The sequence below is a fragment of the Dicentrarchus labrax genome, unplaced genomic scaffold (genome assembly GCF_905237075.1).
Source record: "Dicentrarchus labrax unplaced genomic scaffold, dlabrax2021, whole genome shotgun sequence".
Classification (NCBI taxonomy): domain Eukaryota; kingdom Metazoa; phylum Chordata; class Actinopteri; family Moronidae; genus Dicentrarchus; species Dicentrarchus labrax.
Window position 1 is genome coordinate 4,978,029 of NW_026136723.1, and position 19,835 is coordinate 4,997,863.

At 40.7% G+C, this 19,835-nt stretch overlaps 1 protein-coding gene across 1 annotated transcript in view; it reads right to left on the reverse strand.

Annotated features, from left to right (window-relative positions):
- thsd7aa (thrombospondin, type I, domain containing 7Aa) overlaps positions 1-19,835 on the reverse strand; it is a 153,060-nt gene that overhangs the window by 8,222 nt on the left and 125,003 nt on the right. Inside the window, exons 21-26 of the mRNA XM_051391019.1 lie at positions 15,824-15,969; positions 13,275-13,449; positions 10,758-10,931; positions 10,524-10,619; positions 7,194-7,276; positions 616-829 (exon numbers count right to left, since the gene is read on the reverse strand). Of these exons, the coding sequence (XP_051246979.1) occupies positions 616-829; positions 7,194-7,276; positions 10,524-10,619; positions 10,758-10,931; positions 13,275-13,449; positions 15,824-15,969 (888 nt within the window). The remainder of the gene's footprint in view (positions 1-615; positions 830-7,193; positions 7,277-10,523; positions 10,620-10,757; positions 10,932-13,274; positions 13,450-15,823; positions 15,970-19,835) is intronic.

Genomic DNA, 19,835 nt, shown 5'->3' on the forward strand with positions numbered 1-19,835 from the left:
TTCCTGTTCGTCTTCCTTCCCTTCTCCATGCCTTGATTCCCTTTTTTATTTCCTTTATATTTATAATTATTTCCCTTCCATTTCAGCCATTCATTACACTTCCTTTCTTAAATTTTTCCGATATTGCTGGTGCTGTCCCCTTGTCCCTTTATTATCATCACTATATTATTGCTTTTCATAACAGATAGAGGTTTGTTCTTTTCAACACTGAAATCCCTTCCTTCATCCACCCATACTTGCTTTCTCTTATCATTTTCCCCTTCCCTCCTTCCTTTCTGCCATAGGTCCTCCCTCTGTTTCTCCACTCATTACTACCCCTCCTTCCACTCCTACTTTTATAGCTTAGTAAGCAATGATCTTGTGCTCTCAGCAATCACACACATTTCCTACAGAAAACGCACTCTAGTCTGAGTAATTTGGTACAAACCTAAAATGATTTTCTTTGTCTCATTCTGCCACTGTTTTGGTGTGTGTGAAACTATCAGAATCTACCGTTTACTATTATTTATATTCTGCTTCACTGTATTATTCTACACTTCCTCTTAAAAATCCACACTCATCAACATTTAACATGATAAAAACATTGGTGTCACAGACTGTGCCAAGGTGTGTTACCTGGGCCGAAGGGCTGCAGGAACCAGGTGCGTCCCGCCCTGCCCGGTGTGCTGGCTTCAGGTTGCGTTGGGTTGAAAGCTCTGATGGTCTTGACGTCGGCCTTGTTGTCACCTGCAGTGGGAATCTCCAGCACTGGGATGACCGTGCATTGGTCCAGCAGGCCATCAGAAGTCATCACTTCAGTGTAGCCATCCTCACAGCCACACACGCCCGCCTGACACAGGAAGGGGGAACACAAGGGTTTAACATAATGAAATGGACAAATCAGCCTTATTCCCAGTTGCCAGAAAAACTTAAAAGTTTTGCTGGGTTGGTTTTAAAAAACATTTTAACGACATAGAGTTTGTTATGTTGCTGCTGACGGCGTAAGATGAAAAGTCAGAGGATCAGCAAAATGTATTACAATTGATTTTGAGGGGAATAAGATAGCAATCCATCCAGTAGCTTTGGAGACATCAGTCTGAGCCTAGAACCGCAGTGGTAGGTGGCTACTAAACAAGAAGATTAGAGAAAAGTAAAAGTTTTTCTTTTTTATTTATTTCTTTCGTATCTTATAGACCCTTAAGATTTACCTTTAGCCCTACTGGGTAACCAGAACCAGTGGTCTACACAGAACAATCTGGGAAGTTGTCTATGGCACTTTCAAAAAAATACTTGTCTGTCATGGGCGAACTTTAACTAATCAGATAAACAAAGTTAGTCGGGAGAAGAGCAAAAACATCTTTTTCATGGAGAAAAACCTTCAGTGTTGCTCTTTGCTCTTCTTCCAATGAGGAAACACCCTCTAGTTTTGACATAACTGATGCAGCCGCCACTGTTGTTTTCGAATTACATCACTCCCAAACATAGCTGCCAGTAGTTCCTCATACATCCAAACCATTGCGGTTCGGGCACAAGTGCACAGCTTGAAACCTTGAATTTTATGTTCTCACAAATCCAGCTTTACCTTCGATCCCCGGCTCCTCCCGCCACATGTCGAAGTATCCTTGAGCAAGATACTGAACCCCAAATTGCTCCCGATGCTGTGCATCACTGTGTGAATGTGTATGAATGCATTAGTTTCTGTTTGATGGGCTTTGCCGTCACTGGTTGAATGTGTGTGAAAGGGTGAATGTGGCATGTAGTGTAAAAGCGCTTTGAGTGGTCGGAAGACTAGTAAGGCGCTATACAAGTACAGGTCCATTTACCATTTACCAGACAGCTCAGAAAATACTCGTAGCAGTCTTTTATCAAGACATCTAAAGCTCTCTGTATATAAAGGTTGAATTTTATACACGTTAAAAGATACCAACAAAACATGAATGGTAAAGGAATAAAGAAAATAAGCCCACACAGGCGTAACAAACATGAATGGATGAAGAGAAACCACAGGGGGAAAGAAAAGATTATGACGGAAATCTTAAGTAACTTGTTGACTTCCAAATCAGCTCTGGTTTCTGTAACCCTCGTCTGATTAACATCTGTCAACCTGTCTTCATTCTCCTTGAAAGCAATTCTACTGTATTTTCACCGATATGTCAGCATTTCTGCAGGCAGACGAAGAAGCAGGTGAGGTGAAGAGTGTAAACTGTGAAGTGCAGGGAAAATGACATGTATTGCGACTTCTTTCAACTGCTTCCACTTAGTAGTAGAGCACCATGCCACTGCCAGTGTTGTTTTTGAGTTCTGCTCCTAAGGCTGAATCCAGGGTGTTTAGGCCATTTTGTTGTGGTTTCAGGTATTTTCAAATGTAACTTCTCTCACTCTATTTTTCTCTTTGATGTCGTAAGATTTTATTTGTGGGACAGCATTTCCATTGGTCCAAAGCAAGAACATCACAATGTCTTAGAGAAAGGGATAACAAAATACAGCCTTCAATCTTCAATGTACAGGTCCAGGCCAAGTCTCTGTTTTAGATCTGTTTGGGTCGACATTTCCATATGGGTCTTCCCGACCCCTGTACCACCACACCAAATCGGGCCCAACCCGACTGAAGCCCCAAAAAAACGTGCGGAACCAGTTTCAACAGGTTAAATTAATTCACATACGTTGCCTTTTAAATAGATTTTCAAGGGTCCATTTCTGATTGGCACCTGTGAAGACCTCTATTGCAGTGGCACGAGCATGGATTCTGTTCCAACTCAAGGTGTAATGTCTCAGATCTCAAGAATTTGGGTTAGGAAAATCATGGCAAAAGCCATGTAGTCTGCAGTAGGCTTCATAAACTGAAGGATGCAAGGATGTTTAGAATCACATTGTTATCCTCCAGGATTGATTGAGTTGGAAAAAGGGGCCTTGATCTGTCGGTAAACAACGTACAAAGCAATGTCGATACTGTTTGTGTCATTGTTGAAATGAAATAAATACAGAAAGACGAAATCATAGAGCACCTTTGATAAAGCTATGATTTAGCTGTACAATCTCATAAAATCAGCTCAGTAACAGTGCTGCAGTCTATTGCTACTGTCTGTTTTGTCAGACAGGGTGTGTGTTTGATTGCATGGAGCGGTATGTGTGTGTGTGCATGCAGGGAAGCCACCCCTCCTCCACATCTCTCTCTTATTCATCCATGATCTATTCATCACCCTGCAGGGGGTCCCTAGCTCCCGACAATCTCTGGAGGATAATCGGCCTCAGAAATCCCTGCCGCGCAAACAGTAGCTGCGTACAGCCGACAGCAGCCAGAGCTGGAAATGAGGAAATGATGATTTACATCTCCTCAGTGGAAAACAAAGGAAAAGAAGTGCGGTTCAGCACTGTGTTATCATTTTATATATATCTGGGTTCAGTCTCTTGAGGGTGCTGCTGTAATGCTCACAGAGTACACAGTATGAACTTACTCACACTCCTCTCATCCTCCAGACGTCTCTAGCTTCCTTCTAGCAACCACAACTCTGAATCATGCAACCACATGCTAAAACAAACACAATTCATCTTCTGTTCTGTGGTGTACGTATAGTGCCTGGTGGCGTATATTTGTGCTGTAGGAAAATGCTGGAACGGAGGGGTGCAACCAGACTTTTTCTCCCCCCACTTTCAGGTCATTATGGTAACCTCTACTACTGCGTGGCTGACAGAGGCTGTAGTGGGCTCAGATTTGAAACTAGAGTGAAGATAATGGTATCATGTGAAATGTGAAAAATCATGTCCTTGTTATGGAAAAGAAATACAATTTGGTCAAATGTTCAGCCCAGTCGATCAACATTTGGCAGCTTCAGCCCAAAAATACTAGTGCTGACCTTGTACATGGCAGCAGTTTTACTTGACTGAAAACACAAGTTAAACAGGCATGTTAATGCTGCTGTATTGTTGATGTCACTCTAATCAGCAAAAGATTCCTGACTACTAAAGACTAAAGAGCGTAAAACGTTGGCAGGTCCCAGTTCAGCCTGACATTTCAGAAAAACAGAATCGATTATCCTCCTCTTCTCCTTGAGTAGCACTTTAAATTCTCCCCTGCTATTCACAGCATATTTGGTCTCTAAAGAAATGCCCTGAGTTTAAAAGCTAAGGACTTTAAGAAAAACATCAAACCCTGTGTCATGGACATCTGATAGAAAAAAAATATCCTCTCATAAGAATAAAATATTCCTTTTGCATAAATTTCTGCTTGCGACTGCATGATTCATTAATAAGAAACAAAGCTTAAAGGCAAATATTTAATTGAACTGGTCCCAAAATTTCATTTGATGGAAACCACAGAATAAACTTAAATCATTTATTTCCTAAAATCAAATTAGCTATATCATATTCAATAAAAGTAGCCATTCTGAACTAGAAACATACTGTATATCAGATTTTGAGTTTTGAATTTAACTCTTCTCTGCCTCAGATTAATGCCTGTAGCCTACAATCTCAAATACATCTCTGTAAAAACTGTACAAGCCCAAGCAACGGCTCCTCCAGAGAGACAGAAGATATTATATAACAGGCTGATGCCAATGGAAAAAACTTCAGAAGAAGCAACTGCAAAATGGAAGGCGAAGCTCAACATCACATTATTAAAATACCAGAAAACAAGGGGTATTTGCAGTCACAATAACACTGGGATGTTTTGGACATGGTCTCTATTTCATTTTGTTTTCTATGTCAGCCCTTGACTGGTCTAGGGTGTTGTTCTATCACTCTTATCAGCAGAAGATTCAGACTCTCACCCTCTAAGGGTTGAGCGGCTATAGATAAAGGATGGATTTTTTATATCAGTGTATTCTAAGCTGCTCTGTTTGCAAGCTTAAAAGCAGTTCCAGGGTCTCTGTTTTGCTGCTGTTTCTGAAAAAAAGAAAAGAAAAGCAGCTGTTAACCTGCAGTGCTTCAGTCCAGGTGTGTTAAGAGAGGGTAATGGGAAAAGGCTTAATAACAGGTGGCAACACCATGTGAGTCAGACCTTTGAGTTTATTTCCTGTGATTTTCTGTTTCCTTAAAATATCCCTATACACTCCTTCTGTCCCAACAGGGGGTCTGGGGCTTCTTCTCTCAGCCATTTTGGAGGTCTACAGACTTGGCCTCTGAACTTGATTCATTTCTAACATGGTTGAAAGAAGTTGGATAGACATTTCTGTGTTGGGTTTTCACTGGGAAATGTATCTTGCACTGTAGCAGCTGCAGTAGGACACAGCTAGCTGTGGCTACTTGTGTGCACAACTTTTAGAGTGACATTAAGGAAAGAAATCTTTGGTATATTTGGTGTGCGTAGGAAGAGACCGGAGGGTCAGCACTAACGCCACACAAGTGTGGGTCTGTCTTGACATAAACCAATAATATACCTGTGAGACATCAGCAGACAGTAAAAACTGCAGAGTGACACCAAGAGATGCCAAAAGATGCTCAGAAGCACAAAAAGATGCAAGGAAACATGAAAAGACAAGAAACATCAAACAGAGACAACAGGAGATGCCAAAAGACACCATGAAAAAAAGAGACATTTAGACATTTAGAAGCGGTAAAAGATGCCAACAGATACTGAGAGATAAGAGATGTCAAAGAGACCCAAGGGTGCCCACAGACACGAAGAGACAACAACAGAGATGCCAAAAGACACCAAGAGATGCCAAAAGACGTCAAACAGTTGAGTGATACCCTTGCGAAGATCCTACAAGGGTGAACTGTTAGATTTGGGGTTTTGGACTATGTACAATTTGGGACTTTACTATCCACTTTTAAAAGCATAAAATCTGCTGCTGCTATCGCCACCTGTCAGTTGGAATGAGTGAGTAAAACCTGTGTCCCCACCTCAGGCTGGAAGACACAAGGGAGATGTTGATAAATCACACATGAAGTTATTATTATATGTCTCCATTCTAAGGCCAGATTCTAAATGCTTTGCTCAACAGAGACTGACGACTTTACCCTGGCCTTTGAATTTAAAAGAAAACCTGCTTTGCAGCACCAATCACCATGTGGAAGTCGTGTGCTTGTAAACACTGTTGTATAACAGAAATAGGTAGACAGCATTGACTTTGACATAAGTGGCGTACGTTTGTTAGCGTCTGTTCTCGTGCAAACTACTTTGCATTTAGAAATCCCCATGTGATTGGTCACTGAGATCTCTAATCGTCTGGTATTACGAGACTATTCTCAATCCTTCGAGGAAGTTGTGATGTTGTGATTACAACTATTTACAAAAATTCCCATGAATTTTGCAGGCACTGGAAGTTTTGTCTGATCAACGCAACTTTTTCTGCAAATTTGCCCATCAACTATTTTTGCAATTCTCCCGCAATTTATGCCTACAATGTCTCAACATGCATTGCAATGTTCTTTAGAAAAGCTGGAATGAAATCTGGTATTTTAGGCCGCAACAATCCCAAAAAAAGCCTGTGAAATCCTGGAAAAGATGCAAAGAAACACCAAAAGATGAGAGACATCAAAGAGAGACAACAGGAGATGCCAGAAGATGCTCAAGAAGCACTAAAAGATACCAAGAGAAGCCAAGAGATGTGAAAAGACATTTGGAGGCACTAAAGACTGCCAAGAGACAATTTCATTGCCAAAAAAATGAAATTAAAGGAATGATAAAACGTAGCAAAATGCATAATATATACAAGTGGTCCTGAGTCTGGTGGTGAGAGAGTTGTGTTTTCCAGTATAGGGGTTGTGATTTCCTAAAGGATTGGCGAGATAAATGAGGCGTCAAAAGAGAGTAAGAGATACACAAAACTGGTTTTGGTTCTTGGTCTCTTCAATATATTCAATCATAATCTTAGAAGAGAAAAATACTCTTTGAACTGCCTACATGACTACGGATGCAAATTAGCAGCTTTGCTATAATCCGGCATGTTCACAGAGATGTTTAAATATCGATGTTCATTAATGTGCACTGTCCCTATCCAAAAATAAAGCATTTATTATTATTATTATTATTATTATTATTATTATTATTATTATTACATCTCAGAAGCATGTGGAACCTGTGACAAGGAGTCCCAGGTATATATATATATTAGATAAACTGTCATGTGGGTGCTTACACTCAGAGCCTGATCAAACAGCTTCACTGAAAACACCACCCAGGGCCTCAAAGCAGCAGCACTGAGAATGCAGACGAATGAATCTGAACACAGATGTATGCAACCTTTGCCATCACTCCACCCAAAACTCACCTCTGTGCACAGGGAGCGTGGCTTGGTGCAGGGCGGGTCACAGGATCGGTCAGCCATCGGCTTGGCTGTCGCTGGGCATCCACCTGCAGGGCAAAAGTCCAAAAGGTGAAACTCGAGTGTCAGAGGTTAGCAACCGGTGTTTCTATCACTGCAAGATTTAAGATACAGTGTCAGACCTTTGCTTGAAGCCGATCAATAACAACAGTAGCAAAAAGTAAATCCATGAACAGTAACAATTGTGTCCCAGTTTTATAACTGCTTTAGTTTTCCAGTTAGCTGAGCTGGAGGCAGTGAGTGTTACAAGCAGCAGCAGCCGTCTCTGTTCCTGTCTCTCTGAAAACAACACTCACTGAAGCTCATTACAATTGCACTTACAATGGGTAGTGATGCTGGAATAATTTGATAATTAGTTTGCAAGGCATTAAAAATTCCACTCAAATCCTGAGACTGATTCAGACCCTTTTTAAATTCATCCTTTGGTAGACACTTTGCATGAAGGCTGAGAGCATACAGTAGAGTCATCCAGAAGAAATGTAATACCCATGGAAGAGTGTTCTGGGGATTTTTTTACTTTATGCAGTGATTTTGTCACTGACTGACCTAAAAATGGAAAGAAAGATCTTTTTGGTGTCCTCATATTGTTTCCCAGGACAGATTTTTGTTATTCATAACATCTGGAAAGAAAAACAATTTATGTTGTCAATGACAGTAACATGTAGTATGTTTAGGGTCAAATTGAAAACAAGCACAATTTCAGACATTTAGAAGGATTTCATTTCTAAAACAGAACATCATCATCATCATTATCATCATCATCAGAACATCAGTAACCATTCTTTATTCACAAATATACCAATAAAAAGTACATTTTAACATTGTATCAGGGATCGTTCTATGCTACTGTAAGTGCCATGTGTGGAAATATATATGCTAGACAGTCCCAAAAGATGTTAAAGGGCAGAAATTATACTATGGCCTAATGGCCAGAGCCATGGACACCCGACCATGTGGCCGTACTGCAACTTCTAAAATGATCTACCCCCACAGCCAGTTTGGCATTGCCCTGTTTTGAACTGGCCATTGTGCCCCTTAAAATAAAAGTTGTATATTTCCTAATTTAAAACTACATGAGACACAGCCAATTAAGTTGGGTTTCCCAGTGTCTGTGATCACGCTGGACATCAACAGTAGCGTGAGATTTTCCCACAGATATATTTGTAACCAGAGACATTCAGAAAGCTAACATTGTTAGCATTTTTGGTTTATAACAGAGGGGTAGTTATGTTAGTCAGCCGTAAAGTGTGCAGATAAGCTCAGGTTGCAGTGTAATAGTTACTGTGTGCTGTGTTGTGCCACAGAAAAGAAACAAAAAGTCCGTGTTTAAGAAACGTTACTACGCCAAAGTGGCCTTGTCCTAACAATGACTCACAAAACACTCCCAAAAAAATTCAAATCAGATTATAATACCAGAACAGAACCAAAAAAAATAAAAATAAATTTACACCAGGGATCTGAAACTGCCGGCCCGTGGGCCATTCCCAGCCCCCCATCCCTTTCCCTCGGGCCCACAAGATTATTATTGTTTTTTATTATTTTTTGTAGTTTGTTCTAGTTCATATACAATTAAAATAAAAAAAACCCTGTTGAAGTGGCCCCCGCACGAGATGACACCAGCAGTGGCCCTAAGCCAATTTGTGTTTGACCCCTGCTTTACACAATCCACTGTACGATCTACACTGGATTATAGAGTTATCCTGTATGCTCTTGCTGCTGCCACTACCCTTAACTATTGCACTGACCACTGCAAGACAAATCAAAGGGTCGAAAGCTGTTGATTCATAAATATTACATCTGACTTGCTGAGATATTTAACATTGTTGGTTGAGTTCAAACTGAACAACCATGACAGGGTAGGTCCACTTTAAAAATCCCTCAATTGGGTTTCCTAGCATGCAGTTTACTGATGGAATGAACTTCAAGACATATCTTTAGGGGGAGTTATATTGTCCTATCATTACTGTGGAATAAAGTGCCTGGAGGCAATGGCAAGAGCTTTCATTTCCACCATTCTGGAGTAAATCAATACAAGACAAATATACAAGAGGGTTACAGTAAAGGGGGATCTACACTTCCTTTAAATCTCATTCCACTCTTGACCATGAATTCACAATATAATTGAGTCACTTGGTAATCAGGTTCATCTGGGATTTTGAGTTGTAGACTATGTAGGGCAAGGAGTGTGTATTCCCACTGTGGATAAAATAAGCTGGATTACGTAGACAGACAGTGCAACTGACATTGATCCAACTAGCAGACATTCAGCGAAAACACATGTCTGCAAAAACATGGTAATCTATCAGAGCTTCTTGAATATTTATTAGGTGGCATGCTCGGGGAGAGAGCTCTGCATGAATATTCATGAGGGGAACGCCGCTGCTTGTGAGGAAACATTTACAAGAAGGGAAAAGATGCAGTGTGCCAATCAGAGCGGCCGCACATAGGCACACCATCTGGAGTAGTGGCTATACTGACATTCCTCATTCACTTAAACTAAGAGCCGACTGCTGTATGCCCACCTAATCCAGAAATACAACATGGCTGCAGGCCTGTATGGAGCAGGAGCTGTAAATAAAAGCAGATGCTCTCACTCATTCTTCCAGATAGCCCTTCCTTAAATGGTAAACCAGATGTGAAATGATAATTGTAGAACTGGGAAACAATGCTCTCAGCACTGAGCTTAACCCTTCCATGTGACTGACAGTGAGATTAATTTCCCACAGATTACAGACTAATCTGTTTACAGTTTCCTGGAACTCGCTGTCAAGAAATGCTTGGAAAGCTATCTGGGATTGTGACACTCTGGAGGAGACAGTTTTAAGTAACCTCTGCTACATTATCACCTTAAATCACATCCACGCTATCTGACTTGAATCAAGACTACCAACTGGTCTATGCTATAGGTATTCAAAATGTCAAGGGTCTGACATTTCATTGTGTTCAAAAACTGTCTAGTTCTTGAACTAACTGGATGTATTGAAAATCTTATAAAGCCAAAAGAAATGAATAAAGAATATGACGAAAATTTGAAATGGCATACCACCTAAAACACTAGTTTATACGCTATCCTGGTTTATAACACTATATCTCAGCATTTCAGATTGAAAAAACACGTGGCTATGCCCCACCATTCAAGACTGGCAAGATGGGATCTCATATAATCTTGTGAGTCCAGCTGCCTCGCAAGGTTAATCATAATAATAATAAGAATAATAATAAGAATAATAATCATCATCATCATCATCATCATCATCATCATCATAATATGCTTACCTGTGGTATTCAGTGCATCTGAGCGCTGACACCAGACTTGGCGAGATGAACCCCTCCATGGTCCAGTCCTCCACTTGTATTCAAAACACTGGCCATCTGCAGGGAGAGCACGGTCATCACCTAAAAGCTTTCATAACAATGTAGCTAATGCTGTAACAACTGTACTCCTATAATATGCCTCTGTCAATCACATTCACGTCATTTGGAGTTCGAGCTGGATTCTTCCGGACTGACCTGTACATGGCCGAGCTTCCAGCTCCTGTTCTGGACACTGCAACAGGTTTTCTGGATCCTGGGCCACCACAGCTCGGGATCGGACCTGAACTGAGCCGAAACCCAGGTCATCGCCGCTTACGCAGCTTAGCTGGCACGGACTCCAAACAGTCCAGTCTGTCAGGTAGCACTCTCCTACAGAACATACAGGGAATGCGCTGCATTTAAAGGAACCTAACAGTGTTTTTGCTAAAGCTAAAGCCAGTACATTTAGTGGGGCACAGTTAACGTTCTTTAACACCAGTTCCACCATTCTTTGCTGATGAATTAGCAGATCATAAAATTTGTGTTGGAATGTGGGAACCCTGATTTAAACTATGTCTGTGTGATGACCAGCATAAACAATAAAGGCATTCAAAGAAGATCTACTCACATTTTTTAGAACTTTCAACTGCATCTCACAGTCTTCGTCAGCAGGATGACAACTGAGCTATTTCCATGACAACTGAGCAAAGTGGATCCACTGGCGAAGACCATGTGATGTGGTTAAAAGCATAGGAAAAGATCAAATTGCTGGACTTTTAATGTAAGAAGCTCCCACTTGTCCCTTTGTTCAAAATAAATCAGGAAGTCATTATAGGACTGTATGCTGGAGAGCTACACAGCTTTTTCATGTCATGAGAGCATATTCACAATTATTACACTAATGGAAATTCACTATGATAAATGTATAGGAGATTATTTGATCGTGATGGCATCTCTAATTGTGAGGACTAGTACATTGATAAGCAACATCATTACAAACCAACCCTAATTCGAAAGTCGTCAAATAATGCCACTTGGTCAGGGGATCTCTGCTTCAAAATATGAAATTCTAGGTGAACCCTTTAGGGTCATTTCTGGACATGCCCACCATTGAAGTCAGGTGATGTAGTATAATGAGCAAGAAAGAGCAAGAAAAAAAGAGGCATGTGCACCAAAACACCTACGCTTAGATATTTTCCCACCAAAATCCCGATCCATTTTTCATTATTATCTGCCCAGAAGCGGGATCTCTCAGCGAAGAGAAGATTATTAAATAGGTCACACAGCTCCCGCACATTTCTACACATTCAATTAATCATGAAGCCACCCACCCAAAGAAAAAAATCAGGTAATTAAGAATAGTAGTGTATAATCACATTTACTGTGTCTCAATTCTATTAAAACAGGTTTCCATCAAAGTGAATGGTTTCGTTCTCCAATGTCAGAATGGACCTAAACAGGAACCTGATATGAAAGTCCTTTTTGACCTTGTGGTCCCCACTTAGCCAATTAATTTGATTATGTGCTGATTGTACCCATCTAAGCTGGAGTAATCAGTGTAAGTATACACAGTTTTCCTTTTTGCAGCAACTTGGTAGCAACTGAATGGCTTTCACTGACAACACCTGACTGCCACAAACTCCCATTATCAGCTCTGTAAAAGCTTCTTGCATTGTCCTCAGCCTCCCTCCATCCCACCTGTTAGCGCTAGTGTTGCACTGTGTGGGCACACTTTGGGAGCTCTTGAAGTCCCTACAATCAAACACACTCAACAGTAAGTGCTTTGACTGCCAGGTCTTTGTTGTTATTGTGAAATCCTGGACTAGGCTAGACTGAATGCTGTTGTATTCTGATGTTGTCTAATGTAGGGCGGCTGCGGCTCAGGAGGTAGAGCGGGTTGTCCAGTAATCAGAAGGTTGGCGGCTTGTCCAGTTGCATGTCGAAGTGTCCTTAAGCAACACTGAACCCCAAATTGGTTGTATGAATGTGAATGAATGAGTAAGTTTCTGTTTGTGCTGAGCATTACCCTCACTGTGTGAATGTGGCATGTAGTGTAAAAGCGCTATGAGTGGAGAATAGAATAGCACTATACAAGTACAGGTCCATTTACCAGTTGAATGCCTAACCAGTAGACAACATCACTGAGGAGGCTGATCAGGGTTCAACATTAATGCTCCTTTTCACTTGGCCGGTCAAGCAAGGTCAAAAATGTACTTGCCAATTTTTACTTGCTCCAATACAAATTGTTCCATTTATTAGTGGTTGTCAAATAACAACAAAGACCTTCTTGCAAGCCAGAGGCTGTCGGCTCTTGCTATGGCAATCCAGCCACGTTTTTTTGGAAACTGAACAGCCTTGCTCTCAAACTTGTGACGCATTGCTGGCATGTGTTCCAGCTCACAGACTTTGTGTTTTCCCTTCGCCATTTTCAAGAGCTCATTTGATACTGTGTGTGTTCAACGCTCAACAGCTACTGCCATCATCAGCTCCAGAGAAAACAAAGTGATTGATTGGGCAAGTGAGTTTCAAAATGTACTAGCCCAAAGTGGTGTTTTACTTCATTGTTACTGATAGGAACGACGGCCAAAACCACACAAGACCTAAATTGTAAAAAGTTGTAAGTTTGGTGTGAGGACAGTTGCAGGGGTCATACATGTAAACTTTATTTCGCCTGCAATGTCACTACTCCCAGACCGCCTTCTCTCACTGTTGGTGCCTGTATTGTCTTCTTACCTGGACAGGGTACAGTACAGGGCTCCTGCAGAACGATGTGTGTGTCTCCGTCCACAGAGGGTTCCAGATCTCCACACAGCTCATCATCCACCAGGCTGCTGTCCTGCTGACCTGAACCATCCGACACGAAGCACGAAACATTCCTGAAGCGCAGGCCTTCTCCACACCTTGCCCCCTGACAGAACAGAAAACAAATATATGTAGGGGTCAGTCACACTTTCATATTTAGGCTATATTAAACTCATGCAACAGATGCTATCCTAAAAAGCTAGCTGACTGACATGAAAGGATTTTAGGCTTTTTTTCTTGGTTCTGTGTGATTGATTTTTGGTCAGGAAAAAACAGCAATGAGGGCAGCTCATGTTCGCGGTGAAAAAACAAAGCAAAAAAACTTTTCTCAAAAGTCCAGCAACATGTCTAGTAAAAAGATGCTTCAGGCAAAGATTAGCAGTGTTAAGGGTGGAGAACAGGAAGAACAACAGGACAAACCAGTGAGAGATCAGGGAGAGAAAAGATGGAGTTAAAGGAGAAGAGAGAAAAATTAAAAGGGATGGGGGATGTCATCATCTTTGCTGAATCACTTTGTGATTTTTTGGGGGGATTTTAATGATAATCTTTCCTCCAGCACCTCTCTCATCACATTTTCCCCCCTAAACTTGGTAAAGCTCTATGTGGGTTCAAGAGAAAACACAATGACTGCATCACACACTCAGGTTACCCACAAACCCACCTTTCTTAAAAAGTAAGGATCAGATGGTGATACAAAGTGCAGTTAGGGTGGAGGAAGTATTCAAGTCCAAGAAGTAAAAGTACTTATACCAACCCCAGTGTGAAAATACTGTATTCTTAAAAAAATATATTTTAAAGTATTAAAGCAGAATTTACCTAAAGGAATAACTGTGCCGTACAATGTTCCCTGTCAGTGTTTTACTACTATATATGATGTTTTTGAATTAATATCACTGCTGCATTAATGTTGCATTTTACTGCTGTATTGAGATTGAGCTATTTTTTATATTCTGTTGGGAAGTTTTGGCCCATTTTGTCAGAAATGCTCCAATAAATTTGGATTTATCAAAGGTCATGTGTATCAAAGTGACCTTGCCCTAAAAAAGTGACATAATAATATTTTACTCTCTTTTATAAATACGAACTGAAAATTAGTTGAAAAAGCTAAATAATAAAATTTCTCTGGCATCTGCGCAGCCTTGTTTATTCACTGTCTCCATGGAAACGACGATGAATGCAGCCATAAAGATTTCCTTGTGCAAAAAAAAATAGGAGTGTAGGAGTGTGCGTTCAGTCGCACACCATACCTTACCTTGCTTTCAAACAACATCAAGATCACTCTGGCCTGTGCCCTCTCTCACAGTGGCTAATCATTTTGGCTGCTTTTATATTTTAGAAAAAACAATAGGGGCAATAGTCTGGAAACATAAACATTTTTCCATTCTCTCTTTTCTTTTTTCCATACATATCCAGACCTGGAAATTACAAAATAGATTCCACACTTTCTTCCATACTGTGTAGAAATCCTGTGTATATACTAGGGTTGTAAAAATCTAGCTGGGTCCGCTGATCTGTATGAGATATTAAAAATGAACACAAATATTAAAATTTTTTGGACTTCCTGTTTGTAATGAGATAAAGCTGTAGTAGGTAACTTTTATAAAAATAACCATTTGTCATATTTGTAGTACATGAGAAAACACCAAAAAACCAAAACAACTAATCAGTGGTGAGAAAGATAGTTGATTGTTGAGTCTCATTCCTAGTGTTGATATTTGGCGCCCTGGGAATGAGACTCAAAAATCAACTATCTTTCTCACCACTGATTGGTTGTTTTCATTCAGGCCTGATAGATTCTTAAAATACCATTAAGAGCACTAGGAGGAGCCAGAGGAACCTGATTGTTTCACAGATTATCTGTCTCATGTACTACTGTCAGGATATAGAGTTTCAGCAAATATGAAAATAAAAATAAAAAATACCTACTGCAGCTTCAAAGGTGCTGTAAGTAAAATCACATTCCCCTGCCTCCTCCCCACCTCCTCCTGCCTTTAAAAATGGCCTCTATGTGGAGTTCTTTCTCCTGATTGGATAAAGTGAGGATACCTGAAAATGTATTTCTGTTTACTGCAGAAAGGAGGGACTGGGAGACCCAAATTACTGACTGATCACTCCAGATCAGGAGTATGTTTTTATTTTATTTTTAGGGTAACACTAGAATTAAATCAATAATTTATTATTTTTTTAATTTATGCTAAATTAAGCACTGACCGGAGAGCACTTTAAATTTCGTTGTACCTGTGACAATGACAATAAAGATCCATTCTATTCTATTCTTATTCTATGTCCCATAGAAATGAAAAAAACAAAACAAAATACATTGACTGCACAAGTTTTGAACAGGATTGTCTAATTTTTTAACAAACATTACTGGTGATTAAACAAAAAATATAACTGTCCCATTATTGTAGTAAAGCTGCTCAGACAATATTGGCAAAACCTGATGCAGTGTTTTCACAGATGGCAGGATGGAGACTGACCTCAGATTTGCACTCAGACCAGGCGCTGTATCTCCAGCTGTAGCAGGGCTTCACCAGGCAGGGCTTCCACTGCTCCATCTGGGACGGACAAGGCCTCCCGTCACCTTGGGGAGCCTGGATCACTGTCCGCCTCCTCCACAGCTTGCCTACAGAGAACCAGATATAAAGAAAAAATGTCATTGTTTATTCATGAGGACGTTGACCAGAATGCTGAAATCTGACCTGTCCATAGCGTAAGCCTGGTTAAGCTCAGACAGTCGGGTCAGAGCAGCTGGAAGAGTGTGGACGTGTAAAGGGGTTTGGAATACTATACTGTCAAGGTGACCTTTGGGCCTTTCACCACTGGAATTGGTATTCAGTGAAGTAAGGAAGGGTTAAATCACTCAAGATGACATGGATAATTCAGCATAATCAAAATTTCCATAGCACTAACACAATGTGAACCTATTGTGATGTCACCCATTAGTAGAGTTCAACTCCATAGCAGGAAACATTGACTGGTTACACATATTCTCATATTACAGCCTTGCAGCGTTATTAAAGGAACCGCACTAAGCTGGTTTAAGTCGTATTTATCAGATCGTTCTCAGTTTGTACATGTTAACGATGATTCTTCAATAAATACTACAGTTAGTCATGGAGTTCCACAAGGTTCTGTACTTGGACCAATACTATTTACTATGTATATGCTCCCTTTAGGCAACATTATTAGAAATCACTCCATTAACTTTCACTGTTATGCAGATGATACGCAGTTATATCTATCGATCAAGCCCGATGAAATTAATCAATTAATTTAATTGAATTGAAGCAGGAAATAAAAAAAAAGGACAGCTATTGACACTTAAAATTGTTATTAAAACACACCAACCAAACAAAACAAGTAAAGTACCGAAAAAAAGGAAATTAAATTGCTTTGTTAATGCCCACCACTGACATCCGTACATCCATGGAGCACCCGCAGCGTGGAGATCCTCCTATCATTCTGCCTTGCATTACTTTACAAAAAAAAGCCGACTCCAATCGTTCACTTAAAAGACGTGACTGACAATTCACTAGTCAGTTCCCTCATCGATTGTTACAGATTCAGCTGTATTGCTCTGCTGTAAATGTTGTCTACGGGTTTTGCTCAATTAGATTGCATCGTAACATTGACTTCCACTGTAATGGCTCCTGATTTGGTTCTTTCTACTCTAAATCTGGCTGAATTTCTTAAGTATTTTCCAAGGAATAAAAGCTGACTTTCCCTTTCCTTTTCATCTATCTCAGTGTAATAATTCAACGCATTCTATCCCCTCTCAGTTAACTTAATTTATGGTGCAATTTTGGGGCTTCATCATACTCCCTGTAGCCATTTTGAATATTCATACGTCTTTGTTGTGTTAAAATTGAAAAAGCGACTGTCTCAGGTTGGAGGATATGAGTGGGGAAGGGGGAAAGGAGTACCCTTTACCAAATTCACTTTAAATTCCATTTTAACAATGAGCCCCAGGGGAGGGATGTGAGAAAACTCTCAATTATCTGCTGTCTCAAAGGAAATGCATGTGGTATTTGCCCAACGTTCCATCTAAAACAAATACTACATTCAGCAACAATGGGACACAAAATAAAAAAGGTTTAAAAATCAAAAAAAAATCACAGAACTTTGTATATTTAAAAGTACATTCTGTGAAGCTTTTCAGCATCAATTCTCATGCAAAATGCAAAAAAACTGTAACAATGATTGTCAAATTGTTTGTGGATGTACCTTGAAAAGGTAATTCTCAGAGCTTCATGTCTTTGCAGAGAGATCATGAACTCTCATTCTTCAAATATGTATAGGACTTATTGGTACAATCTCCAGTGTTGTTATTACCAAGCCCTGTAAAACTCTGCTCATGTTGAACACTATCAGGAACAGGTCCCTGGGTGAGGTTTTCCCAGCAGCGGGTCTTACCAGCTGCCAGCAAACCAACTAATCTGCATGAACCATAGAGTGGCACATATGAGTTGGTCGCATTCACTCATTTTAATGCATTCCAAACAAACAACATGTAGTGGCTCAGGCCTGTCGTACTACTCCTGTACAATGTGTCAACATTTCTCCAAATAGGTAAAAACATTCAACGCCATCAACAAATAGTTCAACATCTGGGGAAATGCACATATTCACCTTCTTGCTGGAAATTGTTATCAACCTGTAACTAAGTATGGAGCTAGTGCGAGGAGGTAATTAGCTTAGCATAAAGACTGTAGGTAGGGGTAAACAGCTCTGGCTCTGTCCAAGTTTGACTATACACATACCAACACCTCCAAACTTCAGGGGCGGCTGTGGCACAGAGGCAGAGCAGGTCATCTGCTAATCGGAAGGTTGGCGCTTTGATCCCTGGCTCCTCTTGCTGCATGTCGAAGTATCCTTGAGCAAGACACTGAACCCCAAATTGCTCCCGATACTGTGCATCGGTGTGTAAATGAGTTAGTTTCCGTTTGATGGGCTTTGCCATCACTGAGTGAATGCGTGTGAAAGGGTAAATGTGGCATGTAGTGTTCATTCAATTCATATGTTACTCCATGTGTAGCATGCAAGCTATGCTTTTGTTATACAAACTTGTGTTGTATAATGATAAATACATTTCCTTGATTCCTTTCACATTACACACTGCCATTATATCCAAATTTTGACTTAAAGTTATTTTCAACTGCAGCTCAAAATAACAGAGTGAGGTGAACACATTAATAACAGACTGTAAAGTGAATCTAGGCTCCAGATTCCTAATCAAGGTTCACCAGCATCATGTCTGGGTGCTGCTTTGTTCACTGGTTGCTTTGCAGAAGATACTAGAGCCTTATGCCCACAGAAACCAAACAGTCATCACCCTCCATTACAACTCTTGCGCTCCAGTGGTCTCCCTGCACGGGGCCATGCCAGTGTTTGGGGTTGAGCGGCGGGTGGCAGCAAGGACTGCTGAGCAAAAGAAGGCCTGTGCCAGCTGTCACTATCAGTGTTTGGCTGGAGAACACACAATGCCGCGATTATCTATGCACACAGGTTGGACACATCGGGGAAAATAGCTGTGTTTTTTTTACACCGCCTGATTGATAACAGCACCTTGCTGCTTCCAGGTATGTTCATTTGCTTGAAATAACAAATCCAGCTCATTGCTATTCCTGGCTCAGGAACAGAAATTAGCTCCTCCAGGGAAGCATGTCCTCACAGCCAACCTGGAGATGAAAAAGAAACACAGGAAGGAAAGTGAGGAGGCCCTCTCTTCCTGTGGCCTACCTGCTGTTCCTCCATACAAGGAAAGAAATCCTTCTCGCCTGGGGACAGATTAAGGCTACCACAATAGCTAAAGCCTGTATTGGTTTCATATCTACTATTTGCTCTTGTTGCCTCTGGCTGAAGCTCTTCTCAAGGACTTGTGGAGAGCAGAGTGCTCCCTGAGCCCCAGAGCACACACTCATAATGGACCACCAATCAATGACCTGATCCTATGGAATTACATGCAAGGACATTATTATCCCTCTCTCAGTTGGTTTAGGGCTATAACACCCTTGTTTCTCACATCATAAAGCGTTTCTGGTTTCCATCATTACCGTATGAGAGGCTGAATTTAGATCACCCACAGCAATGGTCAGGGGTTAGGGGTAGAGTTAGCATGGATCTTGAGAAGTTAACCTTGTTTCTCAAGTAATCTGTATCAGATCACATTAAACAATTTACTGTCGTGTGTGAATAATTTACTGCTTCTTGTGTTTTTATGGATACAGCTAAGGAAGGCTAGGAAGCTAAAAAGGCCAAAGGATTCTCTCCAAGACTGAAGCCAGTTAAATGAGTAGGACAAAAAAAAATGTTTTAACTATCCTTAGCAGTGTTTATTTTTAGATTTAGGAGTAGTAGTAAATCATGGCTATACTAATATTGTATTGTTTCCAAGGCAAATATTGACCCTTGAACCTCACTGACTTGCATGGTGCAATGGGCTACTGTAGAAACATGGCGGTTCAGCAGGAGGACCCTCTCCCTCTGTAG